The following is a 16,225-nucleotide window of genomic DNA, read 5'->3' as shown; positions in this document are numbered from 1 at the left end:
GATTGTTCTGTGTGAGATCAAAGAAACTAGAAAGACATCAAAACACAGAAAAATTAATTTCTCACTTTAATTAAGAAACGTTCAATGTGTGTGCAAGTAAGCAATTAAAAGCAATAATGTGGGAAACAGCCATTGATTTGAGTATTTGATCCCAAACCTGATATAACATGAGCAACAGATGCAAATACTGTAGAAATATATTATATTCAAATGCATAGTTACTAAAAAACGCAACGTTCAGACTTCGTTGTTCTTATTAGAAAACATTAAACAAGCCTAAAGTAAGTTATTTAAAAAGACAGTAGTGCATAAATACAAATTTAAATTAACCATGTACTGAAGCAGAAGGAGTTAAAAAGAAGGAATGACTTATTGTTCTGTTCATCAGGTTTAGCAGATGTTTGTGTCTTTCTTTCTTTGGCTCTTAAACACAATCCCATCTTCGTTTCCTTACTGATTGAACAAACCAATTATAAAGCTCGCTTTGTATTTAATCACTTTATATCACTTGTTTTTTCTTTCACTTACATTAGGCTTTACGCTTTATTGACTTTTTCCCACTTGCATCAACCTTTATCAATCTGAGATGTGTTAGAGAAATTAGAAATGATATTTGTGAAATGGTTTATGGAAGGTCAAGTGTGTAATATTGTGATCTTTTTTATTTATTTATCAAATATAAGGTTAAAAAATGGTATAACAAAAGTCATAATTATCATTTTAAAAGGTCTTAAATTCTAGGATGGAAAAATTGATATAAATGAATTAAATACGAGAGTGCTTCAATTAGTAAAATAATTTGTGGTTTGTTGTGTTTGGACATTAACAGTATTCATTTTATTTGTGCAGGTCTTAAAATATCTTTAAACGTCTTGCATTTGATTTTAAAAACAGATATCCAGCACAAAAGTATATTTAACTTTGACAAGAAAAAATACACACTTAACCTTTAACCATGATATGTATTAAAAGGTAAAGCAAAAGCATTTTATATGATTTTTCATTATATAAAAAAAAATACCTTAAAGGTCATAATTTCACTTCCATCTAAGCATGACTTTCACTGTACTTTCTATATCTTTCAGTTTTGTGCTATTCCAGCATCAATATCGAGTCGCATCTGAGAACAACTCCATCATTCAGCTTTAGTAACAAAAGTCTCATCATCAACACTCAATCTAGACAGCGGCCAGCCTCTTCAGAACTCGTAGGGTGAAATCAGAAGGTTGACCCGTGCCAGATATTTGGCTTGGAAAGTGCGGTCGGCGTATTCGGACATCTCCACCTCCACGCTGAGCTCCTGCGGGCCTCGCAGCGGCTGGACCAGGATCAGCTCTCCGGTCTGACGGTCTGAGCGCTGCATCACGAACATGCTGCGGGCGTCACCTCCGCCTGCGATGCCAAAGCGAAGGCTGTCTGGACCCGGCCGACCCGGAGCCGTCGCAGTGGCCATGCGGAACAGCGTGGCCGGGGTGCGCAGGTTGGACGGCAGAGACAGGTAGTGGTAAGAAATGGTCTTAGCGGCAAACGGACATGAGCGGCTCTCCATGGGACAGGGATTCCTTTCACACTGTCTGTGGATCATTAAACACTACAGATCAATTCCAAAACCTAGTTAAGTAATCAAGTCCACACAATCCCAAGAACTTTATTTAAAGGGATACTCCATACCAAAATGAAACACAATTTAAAGGGTTAGTTCACCCAATAATCAAAATTATGTCATTAATAACTCACCCTCATGTCGTTCCAAACTTTCAACAATTTGTCTTCTCTGTGTCTCTCTGCATCACCATAGCGTCATTTTCGCTGAACGCAGAGAGCGTGCGCTCTTCTGTGTCAGTTGCGACACAAGGATGCGTTTCCGGGTGTATTTACACTTTGATTTGAAAGAAAACAGCATATCCTTGTGGCGGTGATGCGGAGAGACACCGAGGAGATGAACTGTTGAATAAAGTCATTATTTTAGTTTTCTTCACGTTCAAAAAGTATTCTTGTCATAACGTTACGGTTGAACAACTGATGGCAGATGGAGTATTCTGACGACGTCTTTCATACTTTTCTGGACCTTGACAGTGTAACTTACTTGGCAGTCTATGGGACAGTCACAAGCCTCCCGGTTTTCATCCAAAATATCTTAAATTGTGTCCCCAAGACAAACTAAGCTTTTATGGGTTTGGAATGACATGGGAGTAAGTGATTAATGACAACATTTTCATTTTGGGGTGGAGTATCCCTTTAATTGATAATCACAGTTCACATTTTTAAAAGCTACGATAAAACATATTACATAATTAAATACTTGGGATTTATAGGATGCATGCAAACGAATCTGTCACAATGCATATCCACTTTTAAATTTGTAACCTCATTTCCATCATAAAAGAAAAAAATAATGCTTTGGAAAATCATAATTCTGACATTTATTTCATAGTTATGAAGTAAAAAATGTAAATGGACATACTAGGTCATAATGATGCGATGTAAATGATATGAAACTTAAGATGACTGTCTCATAATTTTGATTTAGTATGTCAGAATTTTGCCTTTTATCTCATAAATTAAGACTTATGTCACTGAGATAAAAAGTCAAAATTTAAGATACTAAGTCATAGTTGAGATGAAATTGAGAGATTACATCATTTTAACTATATAACTTTAGTATATAATTATTCAGACTTTAATCTCATAATCATGACTTAAAATGTCATTATGATATAAAAGTCCAAGTTAAACATACTAAGTCATAATTGAGAGGAAACTGAAGTCAAAACGATGAGATTACATAATTTTAACAATTTGACTAAATGTATTATGATTCTGACTTTTATCTCATAATCATGACTTAGTATGTCATTATGAGATAAATGTCCAAATTAAACATACTAAGTCATATACTCATATTTGATATGAAATTGAAAAGTCAAAATTATGAAAGTAAATAAATTTAACCGTATGACGATCCCATAATTTTGACTTTTCTATTTCATCTCAATTATGACTTAGTATGTTTCATTTACTTTTGTAATGTAACTTTTTTATCATAATGACACACTAAATCTTAATTATTATATGTCATAATTCCGTCTTTTTTCTCATAATTCTGAATTAATGTTAATTTTCACCTAATTTTTTAATCTAATCATGATTTAGTATGCCAATTTTGACATGTCATAATTTGTCTTATCTCATAATTTAATTATTATTTTATAATTATGACAGCATTTCATAATTATGTCTTTTCAGTTCATAATCACAGAGGTGTGAGTAAGTAATACATTACAAATACTCAAGTTACAGTAATATTAAGCATATTTTAAAATCAGAGTTGTACTTTTCTGTTTTAATTTTATTTTTATCCATCCACGTGATTGGATAGAGACAGTTATCGGTCCTGAGACTCTCATTACATCAAATTGCATGTAGAAAACTTTAACTACCAGCTGCTGGAAGCACATTCAGGTAACATCATACTATTGGAAAGAGTTGTCAAGTCTTCTGTTGTATACTTGCTTGTAAAGCAGGTCTTATTTGAGTTACATGCAGTAGGTAATCAGGCAGCTCACTAGGTGTGGATGCTGTATGCTAACTCACAAAGGTGATGTTTTCACGTAGCTGATGTTGCCGTTCGAGGGTGGACACTCTGGGTTAACACACTGGAAACCTCCTCCGCTGTTGATACAGGTGGTGCCATGACTGCAGTTGTGCTGTTGTGTAAGACATTCATCCACATCTGGAGACATTCGATTCAGAGAGGAGAGAAATAATAGAGTGAGAGAAGATGCATAGAGCTGGAAATGCTGGCTACATGAGGGAATTTTCATTTAGACTTTAAATCTGATTTGCGTAGTTCTCTCTCTAATTATGGTAGATGTGTTCCTGGCTGGATTTCTGAGTGGGATCATCTTTGTAAAAGCATCACATGTGTTAAAATGCATTGTACATTTGATACTTTTCAATCACTTGTGCAATATCTAAAACTGAAGTGTCTTTAAAATATATTTCTATAATTATTGTTATTTAAAATCTGTTTACATTTTCTGTATTGAGCCACATCATTGCACATCTGAGACTCCATGGCAGTACATACAATTTCATGCAAGCTATATGCATACATTTTAAATGCATTAAATATTTGTAATTGTGTGTTGTCTTCATACCAAATTTAATATATTGCTATCTTTGTTACCCTGTCTATTTACTGTATATAGACAAAGATTTATAATCAAGCCACATGTTTTCCACCTGCCCAATGAAACGCTTTTTATTTGAGAATTAAATATATTTTATTTTATTTAGATTTTCTAAAAGAGCAAGCATTTCATTCATCAGTGGTAAGAAATTACTTTCTGTTTTTTTCTTCTTCTAGATGGTTCCTTTATTTATCTAGATGATAAATTAAATATTTAAAAGCATTTTAAAATGTTATTTGATTTATTATTTATTATTCTAAGATAATCATAATTTCAACTAGAAAATTATCCACACTTTAAATGCATGAAACTCCTGTATTTAAGCCAAATTTCTACTACATGGCAGAATAAAATATAATATTTAATATTTTGTTGTATTTTATTTGATTTTATTTCATTTCATTTCATTTAGATTTTCTATTTTATAGAAAGAGTTTCACTGTCCAGATGAAATTCTGATTATTTAAGAATAAAATTATAATTATTTTATTTTATTTACAATTTTATTCTAAGGTAATCAGAACTTCAACTAAAAAGAAAATCTGTTACACAACAAGTTACTACTGTAGTACAAAGTAGCAAATGGCAATTAAACTATTCAAGGAGGAAATACAAAACATCAGTATGATGGCATTTATTTTATTTTAATTATTATTTTTGCTTAATGTCGCAGAAAAAAAGAAAAAAGCAACAGCCTTAAACTTGACAATACATACAAATAATACAACAACACAACCTTATTTAAATGTCAGACTTACACTACATAAATATTAGGGATGGGTCACAAAAATTGACTAGTTGTCAAAAAAAAAAGAGCTAGGTCAAATATATTGTTTATTTATTTTAGTTTAGGTTTATTATTATTATTATTATTTGTATTATTATTATTAATGCTACTACTGAAAATATTGTATATTTTATTTTATCCAAATTATTTCATGATCAGCCAAAACATCTCTCTCATTTGTTCTCCAAATGTACTTAAGCCTCACCAGCCAAATCCCGAAATAAACCGCTTCTCACTATTTGTCTTCATCTACCCACTTCATTTACCCCTGCAGAGCTTTGCAAAGTGTAAAACCACTAAAATCAGAGGCTCTTTCAGCAAAGACATCATACGGGTTTGGACCGACATGAGGATGAGTTAATAACATCAGGATGTTTATTTTTAGTTGAACTATTTATTTCTTACTCTCCTGTGACATCAGGCTGTAAAACACACGTATTAAGAGCGTTTCTCACTCACCCTCACAGCTTCTTCCATCAGCGAGCAGCTTGTATCCGGTGGGACAGGAACAATGGTAGGATCCCGGGACGTTTACACAGGCGTGACCACACAGAGGCCCTCCACGCTCAGTCTTATACACCTCACATTCATTCACATCTGGGCACATGCACACATAACAACTCAACATATGATTACATGTGTGGATCTGACAAGAGACAGTGACAGAAATGGAAATAAAATACACCTTAGGGAAAATATTATTTGAACTAGTCCTATAGCATATATATATAACACATTTAAAAAAAATTAAGATTCTTAAAGCTGTGAAAGAGATCCTATTATAACTTAATATAGCTTAACAATAAATGGGATATTTCAGTATATGATATGTTTCATCTCATATTTGTAAATATTCTTGTTCGATTATAGCCAAACTTTTGATGAAAAAGCTAATAATTAATTGAATCATATATATATATATATATATATATATATATATATATATGATTATGTATATACATATATATATATATATATATATATATATATATATATATATATATATATATATATATATATATATATATATATATATATATATATATATATAATTTTTTTTTTTAAATTGTTTTTACATGAATGTCATGTGACCATAAATCAAGTACTGTGAACATGTGAATGTATTGTTAAATTATTAAAATATAAAACTTTTTATAGTACACCTAAATATTTTAGGTCAGAAAAGGCTTGTCTGACAAAAAAAAATAAATAAATAAATAAAAATAATAATAATAATAATATATATTATTATTTTTTTTTACCTGATCTGACATGTTAAAGTGGCCCTTATTAAGTGTCATCTTCTATCATTGTTAATAATACATGTAGCATTTACTGGTATAATCATTGTAAGTAGTTTATTGCTTTAATGCATCCGGAGATCTCTACTAAAATCCCTGCATGGACCCACCCTGACAGATGCTGTTGTCTGAGGTGCCGCTCATGTGGAAGCCTGCGTCACAGCTGCAGTGTTGAGCTCGCTCCACTTTGGCACAGCGGGGCTTTCGGCTGAAGGCTGGGTCATTCATGACGCTCCACTCCGGAGGCGCTGAGAGAGACAGAGAGGAAATGGAAAAGAGGAGACTTAACCTTCCACAAACACACAGACGGCGCATATGAATAACAAACATTCACATGCATGCTTTCATTTAAAGACCGGAACACAGGTTAAAGGTGAAGTGTGTTATTTGTTATGTAACATTCATTATGTTAGTGGAATTTTAATTTTTATGCATGAATGTGTAGTTGATATTAGGGGTGGGAGATTATATCACAAATATAATTTATGTATTGAATCCCATTTTAATAATCATTGTCTTTGCTGCTGTACTTTGATGAACTAATTCAACCATCCTTATAAGCAAAAATGATTTTTATGTTTCATTTTTTTTATTATTGTTAAAAAGTGTTGAACTTTTTTTCCTGCATCCTATTCTTCATGCAATCAGAATGGTAGCAGAGCTGAGAGGTTTGTGTGAGGTGCGCCCTCTACTGTACACACGTGAATATGCATTTTCTTCTGCCTGTTGTATTTGCCTGCAATTAGTATTAATATTGTAATGCATTACTTTTAAAAGTAACTTTCCTCAACACTGGTGGGTAACCTTTTTTTCATACTATGGAAGCCAGTGGCTTATGGAAGCCCATTTCCACCACTAAAAAATTAAATAAAACAAGGTAACTACGACTTTTTATCTCGCAATTCTTCATCGACTTCGACTTCATAAATCACAATTGCGAGATATAAAGTCAGAATTGCGAGTTCATAGTCTCTGAATTATTTTTAACGGAATTGCAAGTTTATATCTCGAAATTCTGATGTTATAACTTGCAATTGTGAGAAAGAAGTAAGAGTTGTGAGAAAAAAAGTCACAACTACCTTGTTTTATTTTTTATTCAGTGGCAGAAACGGGCTACTGTCAACTGTTTGGTTATCAACCCTATTCAGAAAAATACTTGTGTTCAGCAGAAGAAATAAACTTTTTTTTGGAACAGCTTGAAAGTGAGTAAATGATGACCGAATTTTAATTTTTGGGTGAACTATCCCTTTAAAAACATGAAATAGAATCGCAATAAGATGATGGGTCACCGATCCTTCCTGAAAAAATCATTATATGATATTTTGGCCATATCATACACCCCTAGTTGATTGGATTCCCAGATTCCCTTCTTTTCCATCCTCCTGTCTGCCTCCGACACGTATAGAATAGATTACTGAAACACAGACCTGTCTGCGTCTGGTATTGACACTGACTCCCGCTCCAGTTGTTTGGACAGGCGCACTTGAACTGGTTCAGAGCCTCCACACAGGTGCCGCCGTTCTGACACGGGCCACTGGCGCACACGCTCACATCTGTGTGAAAGACAACAGCCTTATGTGCTGACCTCATGTGTCTGTTCTCTGGTTAGCTGGGATCAGCGATGCTACAGTTCACAATAAACAGGTTTGATCGCAAATCAACCCAAACAAATGTTGTAAATCTGTATTGTATAAAGCACTATATACAGTGTATACATAATGGTGGCTTGACTTAATGCTATTAATCTTAAAATTAGAAATTAAAATATATCTATCTTATTTTTAGGACAATTAGACAAACGATTTACATTGCCAAAGCGAACCCTGGCCTTTTACTTCTTTTTTCTTTTTTTTTTGCAAAATATTATAGAAATATTTTATGAAATTAAAATGAAAACAATGTAATACAATAATTTTAACCAATGATTTAATGCAACCTAAAGGCAATACAATAATTATTAGTCAATAAATAAATAAATGCTCTCATGAAAATAATGTCACAGTGCAAAATATCTTGTGTTTTTTTACTTTTCTTTATATTTTTAATGCTGAAATATGACCCAAAAATGTTTGGTTTCATTAGATTCACCTTGCATTTTTGTGTGTTTTGTAAAGCCACTAAATCAGCCTTTTATTTTTTGCAGATTTAACTGTTTTTGATTGTTCCTTCTATAGCAATTTTTAAGAAAATAAAAATAAATATGGAACAGTAAAAAAATTAATAAAATATATATTTGTGTATATACAACTATATATACAATCAATGATTTAAATCAACATAACCTTATTTATTTATTTAGTCATCCCTCCATCTATCCATCCTGTCATGAAAATAATGACACAAAGCAAAAAAACAACAGTTCCAGCCACTTACTGTATTAATTGGAATACTGATCATAGATTTGCAATGCTAATTAAGGCTTAGACCCACTGCTCCGGGTGTGTGTTCACAGTGTGTGTGTGTGTGTTCACTGCTCTGTGTGTGTGCACTTCGGATGGGTTAAATGCAGAGCTCAAATTCTGAGTATGGGTCACCATACTTGGCTGAATGTCACGTCACTTTCACTTTCGTCACTTAATAAAAGAAATAGTTGAAATTCCCCAGATTCTTATCTTCGGGTCTGTACAGAGCTGAGGATTATGTGTCCACGGAAAACACCTGAATTGTTGAAGGAATTAAACGAGCCCACATTCTTCCCTGTTTCCTGTACAGAAGGGCACAGTGAAATGAAACAGATCTCCTGGAATGTTAACAATGGAGTGTTGAAGCTGAGAAATGGAATGTTGAGCGGCTTCTAAAAACCAGTTCATCTAAACTGTGTTCTCTCATTATTCATCGCTGTCGTATTCACAGTATCTGATTGTGAACGCTTGTGAGGACGGTTAGGTTTACAACAGCTAGTGTGCCACGCAACATCTGTCTGCAGCAGCTGCGGGGGGCAAACTTACATCTGCTCTAGATGGGAATTTACTGATGCTGATGTAAACATCTGTAATGGACAGAGAGAGCATGCTTGAGAGGCTCGTGGACAGAAGAAGACAGAGATGAGCAGATAGAGCACTGATAGCTACACATGAGATCTCTGAAGAGCTGATGCAGCTGTCCCTTAAACCACTTTCTTTTGATTTGGTTATTTCTGTATTAAAACAGTAGTGATGTAAGTATAGGGTGTAATGCTGAGGTTGAGTATCTGGTTTAGATGATTCATAAATGTTTTCAAAAATATGCTTAAGGGGGGGGGTGAAATGCTATTTCATGCAAACTGAGTTTTTTACACTGTTAAAGAGTTGGATTCCCATGCTAAACATGGACAAAGTTTAAAAAATTAAGTTGTACGTTTGAAGGAGTATTTCTGTTCCAAAAATACTCCTTCCCGTTTGTCACAAGTTTTGGAAAGTTTTTTTCGAGTATGGCTCTGTGTGACGTTAGATGGAGCAGAATTTCCTTATATGGGTCCTGAGGGCACGTCTGCCGGAAGAGCGCACGCTCCCGTATAGCAGAGCACTGAGAGCACAACAGACTTCACTGATCAGAGCGAGAGCGTCGAGAAATGTCACAAAAGAAGTGTGTTTTTGGTTTCCAGGGCAAGACAACCCTGCACAGATTACCAAAAAAAACAGCATTAAGGGACCAGTGGATGGAGTTTATTTTTACAGAGCATCAACGGGGTTGTGCAAGTGTTTGTGTTTGTTCCCTGCATTTCTAAAATGCTTGTTTTACAAACAAGGCCCAGTTTGACGACGGATTTGCGTATCGTTTATTTCTTGAGGATGATGCAATCCCAACGAAAAAGGGTCACGATCTTGTGTTGCAACCGCAGGCGGTGAGTAAAACTGCTTCAAATATCTCTGCCTCCTTGTTAGTGCGTCCGCCTCCCCTCCCGGAGACCCGGGTTCGAGCCCCGCTCGGAGCGAGTCGTTGCTGCTGCTGCTCTCGTTCAGTTTCAGCCTCGGGATCTGATTCTGGATCATAAATAAACGGCTGAATCTGACTGTTAGCCATGGTTTGTTTTGGATGATGGCTTTTCCCTCACAGTAATGTCACAGCTGCCACATGCTCTCAACGCAAAAGCCTATTCGCGTGATTGGGATTGTGATTGTGATGGGATGATGTGCTAATGCTTAATTGTTATGAAAAAGTCCAAATGCTATATATATATATATATATAATATTGCACCTGGAATGTGTTCTACATTTTCTGTATTAAGAGTAAAATCTTTGGAATCAAAACTTTTTTCCGACCAAAGGAATGTTTCTTCGCCAGAAGTGTCCTGTTTATTTTCTTTCCCAGAAAGCTTAAGTGCAAGAATTTACAGATGTAAAAGGTTCACTTTAGTTCCCAAAATATATCAAAACTGCCTATGAACATAGTTATGTTTTTCTCAGCAAGTCTGAAAGGTGCTTTCGGACCTCAAAACTCTCAAAATAGACTCCCTTACACCCGCCTGCGGAAATATAGACATTACACGGTCTGTGCTGCCTTTAACCTAAACGCTCCCCTCAAACACACGGCCCTTTCAAACACACCCCGTCCCGCTGTACCACAAGGAATGTCCCGATTGCTGCCAGCAACGTTATTAAAGGAAGTCATCAATAGCATGCTTAGAATAGTTGCGTGCTATCAGACCATGGGCACGCTTAATGAGATGTGTGCATGAGCTTAACCTCTGACCTCTGAGACTTCATACAAAACACAGACCGAGGTACACTACCAGTCCAAAGTCTGGACGCTTCTATTTATTCTTTATTAAAATTTTCTTGTTTTAGAATAATGTCTTAAAGTTATGAAATACCTCGGATGGAAGTGTGTTTTGATTTTACGGATGTCTGTTACTGCTTCAGAGTGGAAAATAAAACAGATTAGATGAAAAAGAACAAAAATATGAATCTTGGGATATGAATTAATGAGAAATATAGTTTCTTACACAAGAAATAGTCACAACCTTTATGTATGCATATATGTACTTGTATGTTTATTTTACTATATGTATAAATGGGTTCTCATACTCATGCATAACATTGGTTTCAGCCTTGGGATTTTTTTCTCTAAATTTTGAGTCTTATTTAAGAATTCGTTTTAAGATATAAACTTAGAGACATAAACTCAGAATTGCAAGAAGAAAATCTAAATTGTTTCTATGTAACTCCAATTCTGAGAAAATCACAATTACCTATTTTATTTGTATTATACCATTGTAGAAATAAGCTTCTACAAATACTAACTTCATTATTAGAATTTTTTTTTATATAATTTATGAGAATATATATTTATAAGAAACATCTCAGTACTGTCACCCTGAAGAGGATTACAGATTTCCCAGCTCACAATACCACAATAAAACGGTAGTCTTGGTGTTCTAGAAACACCTTTCAATGATTCACTCACTTGTTTTGTTTTTAAGTGAATCTGTTGAATCGATGATTCACTCATAAAAGCACACACTTGTTTACTTGATGGATGAAGGTGTGTTTTTGAATGAATCGATTGCATGAATGATTCAGTGACTCTTTCCAGAATGAATCAGACACTTGATTAGTTTCTGAAGGAATTAGCATGATGGCAGTCAAATGTTTCATTCCTGAAACAATAAGTGTTTGAATGATTCAATGATTCACTCATAAAGACAGTTGTTGGTTTCCATCCAGTTCGAATCAACGGTTTTCAAATGAATTATTTACATTATGTATTGATGTTCCATGATTAACAGTGTATGCTACACAGTAATTTGAAGCTTTTCGACTCACCTTTACAGACGACACTGACTCCGCTCCAGGTACCGTTCTCATGGCACACGCGTGTTCCCGGTCCTATCATGCGATAACCCTGAGAACAGGTGAAATGGACCTCATGACCCACCAGGTACTTTGAGCCAAACTTCCTCCCATGGGCCGGAGCCAACAGAGGTGGACATGAGGATTGAGCTGAAGATGAGAGGACATGAGAGGAGAAACACATGAAGAGAGAGGAATGTCAAGTCGAACAGGGTTAAATGAGGGCCAGGAGTCACACGTGCTGAAATGCTGGGAGATTTTGCCCGAAGCAAGGCGTGTGTTACTGAATGTGGGAAAAGATGGGAAATGCCTTATTTCCGAGAGAATATCAGAAAAACAAGACCTGGTGCTTGTATGTTGTATTGAAGTAAACATGAAATTGAGGTTGAATCTATATGCTTTATTAATTCACATTCTTGGTCAAATTGTGCACAATTAATGCACACACAAAAAAAAAAAAAGTATTTCAAAATGCTATAACTTGTTTCTTACATTACGTAACTTAAAAGTAAACGTAAAGTTAAAAATTCAAATGAAAACATAATGAAAAATAAAAATAATTACTTTATTTTTTACAATTTAATTTTAAAAACTGTTTTCAGTCATGCTCTCTGTATTTTTTTGTTGAATATTCAGTTTTATTCTATAATATGTCACATTACGGCGGTAAATAATACTTTTGGTTTTAAACTTTAATCTAAACCAGCTCTGCAAAAATCTTGAATATCTACAAAATATCTAAAAAAAAAACAAATGGCTGTGTTATTTTTTTTTTTTTTAACACGGTAATAGCATTGTGCATTTTCTGTAAATGTAACATTCAAAGTCACATTTAAAAGTTTAAATCCCTTTGTATTATATAATATGTGAAAGAAAACAACTAATGCATGATCGATTAATAATAATAATAATAAAAAGTTGATAAAACCGACACAGCAAGCAATATATATATTGTTTTTAGAGGCATTTGTTTTTCACATTGGGAAATGAGAAGAATGCACAATCCTATCACTCCAGTGCTTTACTGTAGATGTAGAAGATGATCTGTAGTTTGTCAAAGAATCTACTTCATTTTATCCTGTCAAGCACTGGCTGCTACGAATGCAGAAGTAACTCCTGATCATTCCTGCCGCCAACCCCGGGTTCATGAACTGTGCATCAGCTTGAGCCAAATGATACAGCTACTCATCCGACCCGTTCACATCATCTGTAGAGTGCTGAGCATCAACTCCTTTCCAAACCTGAAGCAGCCAGACCACTCTTTTTAAAGGAAGGAAGTCATTTCATGCTTATATAACACAAATAGGTTTCTAGAGATCATTGATTTGTGGGAATTCTGAAGCTGGTTTATTAGGATGAATAAATCCTCTTTGTGAGAATTACTTACCAAAAACAATTTTTTTATTGGCTGAATATTTTTTTCGCCAAGTGACACACACTCTTTCATTCGATAAACACATTGCAGCAGAGCAAAAATACACGAGAAAGTGACTGAATTTTTTTTATTCATTTTCCTAATTCCAATAAAAGACTTTAGCCAGAAACTATATTTACTGTAAAGCTGAAGTATATCATTTTTTTCTGTGGTGAAATATATTCTCCTATCTTTCATATGCAAAAACATTGCTCTGTGTGCATCCCGATGCAGCAACATTGACTCAATCAATGACACAATCAGTATTTTAAAATAATCTATTTTGTTTGCTGGCACAAGAGGTGCATACTTTTTTTATGTGCACTGAAAATGCATGAATATATTTGTCATGTTTTTCCAGTTGAATGATGAATACTGAAGTACACAGCGGTGCAACCTGTTTACCCTTAGTGTCTCATTTTATACAGTATACGTAAATTATATATACTGTCTACCCTGACTAAAGGTGTGTTTACATTAGGGAAATCTGAGTGTCATTTTTCATGCAAAAGGGCCAATTGTCCATTTTTTCAATTTCAATAATTCCATTATTAATTTATTTATTTTGTTGGTTATATTATTTTATTCATTTATTTATTTATTTTGTATTATGTATAGACTATTTCAGTGTTTATTTAAAAAAATGCTTTTATATAGTTTTTTAATTTTAAATTTTCATTTTAACTTTAAGTTTTAGTAATTTTGTCACATTTTGTCACTTTTTAGTTTTGGGGATTTTTTGTAACATTTCTATTTAGCTTTATTTTTATTTTGAAATCAGTTTTAGTTATTTAAGTTACTATAGTTACATTTTTTTTTTTTTAAAGCTGTAAATAAAACAAAGATGATTTGAGTACACATTAGAAAATATTATTTTAGTCTATCTACTTCAGCATTCCATGTTTCATTTAATGTGTTTCTTGTAGTAATTCCTAGTAATTTCTGAGTGAAAATGGTTTCAAAGTAACACTATTGTTTTCAGTATACTTTTTAGAGTTTACTGAAAGCTATTTTTGATACCAGTGGCCTAGAATCATCAATAAGTCAGAAATAAACATGTGCATTTATTAAAGAAGAAAGAACCAGTTACACAGTCCATTGATATAATAAAATATATGAATATGTGAAGTGTTACGGCACTTACACGAGGACTGGTCTGCTTGTGGGGGCTTGGACACTGAGTTTTGAAGGTTTGTGAGTTTTGATTTAATAATCCGAAGCCCTTCGGTGAATCGGATCTCCTGTCCTTTAAGAAACTTCTCCATTTGACGCAGCATCCCCATCACTCGATGCTTATCCATACAACCCTGAGGCAAAAAAGCACAATCATCCCAGCACCTGGTTACAATTTGATGGCAAGCAGTTATCCCTATATTACAGATTCGCCCGAACACAAGCTCATATATGGAGGAGATTTAAAGAACTTCCCACTAAACGTTAGCTTTGTATGAAAATGAAAAATGCATATGAATGATCAAGGACAGATGTTGTGGGTGATGTCATGCATTAAGGCACAGGGACTCCTGTGTGGCATGGCATGAAAGCTCAGGCCAACACAACTGAGTTCCCTTAGAAACACAAATATTACTCCAGCAACAATTTAACAGAAGCGATGTTGTCTCAGATGCATTTGGACCGTGCATTCGCTCAATGGGCAACCTCTAGGTCCTCTCCAGGAACCACATGTAAGAGTCTAATACTCACTTTTTATATTCAGCTGCTTGATGGCAGTTCTACAGAAAGCTGTTAGGCAGATGTCTCTACAACCTCTGTCCAAAACACTGGTCTCCTGTATGTTATTCATGGCAGTTTAATACAGTCTCATTAGAAGAAATGTATTGGCTTTAAATTTCACTAAGCGCCATGCCATGGTAAATAAAGGCAGAGCTTATCTGGAAAAAAAATACAACAATGCATCTGACAGATTTAATAACTTAAATTGCTGGCTCTGAAACCTTTTGGACACTCAAGTCACACTTAAAATGTCTCAATGTCATTTAATTAGATACTAGACATTTTAGCTATGCAAGTGGGATTTATTGTGAAGAAAATAAGCAAAACTTTAAAAGAAATTTGTAAGGATGACAAAGATGAATTAATAGATATATTGTTAAAAAGCTACACTATGAAGAACCGACTTCATAAATCCACTAAATATCACCAAATGAACTAAAAGTCACTCAATATTTATTCAAATTAATTGATCTACTCTATGCCAAGTTTGTCATATGTTTGTTATTGAGGTGGTTTAGATTTTTGAAACATGCCATAATAATATAAAATCATATAATGCACTAATATGATTGAAACTTTGCATTATAATTATATATTCATATAAATATTAAAGAGCTATTATGTAAATATCAATAATAGAATTATAAATATACGTGCATACTCACCTGCGCTGAATCATTACAGTCGTACAATGATAAAAAATTCAGCAGGAGATAAACTGTGTATGATAACTTCATCCTCCTATTTCTGACCGGGACTCTTTAAAAGCGCTGAATGTTCTTCTTGTGTCGGTTGTTTTTAATCCTTAAATGTGTTCACGGTTCCAAGCTGTGCAGTCTAAATGTCGTTGGAAACAAGCCTGAGAGGAAATGTTTGATAAACTGTTGCAGGAGTTAGTTAAGATGCTCCTGTTCTCACATGAAGACGCGCGAGCGCCTGTGGAGTCGTGACGTCTGATTCGCGAGTTGTTCATTTGAAACGATTCTTTTAAATGATTCGATCGAACCGAAGCGCAGATTCTTCT

General features: G+C 34.2%; 1 protein-coding gene across 1 annotated transcript; it reads right to left on the bottom strand.

The window, feature by feature from the left end:
* Nucleotides 1-53: 53 nt before the first annotated feature.
* Nucleotides 54-16,105, bottom strand: LOC128026760 (fibulin-7). Its single transcript, XM_052614029.1, has 8 exons — nucleotides 15,867-16,105; nucleotides 14,612-14,774; nucleotides 12,027-12,203; nucleotides 7,709-7,834; nucleotides 6,392-6,529; nucleotides 5,440-5,577; nucleotides 3,595-3,733; nucleotides 54-1,574 (listed from the first exon to the last, which is right to left on the bottom strand). The coding sequence occupies exons 1-8, from the start codon at nucleotides 15,936-15,938 to the stop codon at nucleotides 1,199-1,201; spliced, it is 1,329 nt and encodes a 442-aa protein (XP_052469989.1). The 5' UTR covers nucleotides 15,939-16,105; the 3' UTR covers nucleotides 54-1,198.
* Between the last annotated feature and the right edge of the window lie 120 nt (nucleotides 16,106-16,225).

Source organism: Carassius gibelio, chromosome A13, assembly GCF_023724105.1.
Source record: "Carassius gibelio isolate Cgi1373 ecotype wild population from Czech Republic chromosome A13, carGib1.2-hapl.c, whole genome shotgun sequence".
Taxonomy (NCBI): Eukaryota; Metazoa; Chordata; class Actinopteri; order Cypriniformes; family Cyprinidae; genus Carassius; species Carassius gibelio.
The sequence above is the reverse complement of the archived record's forward strand: the minus strand, read 5'-3'. Positions and strand labels throughout refer to the sequence as shown.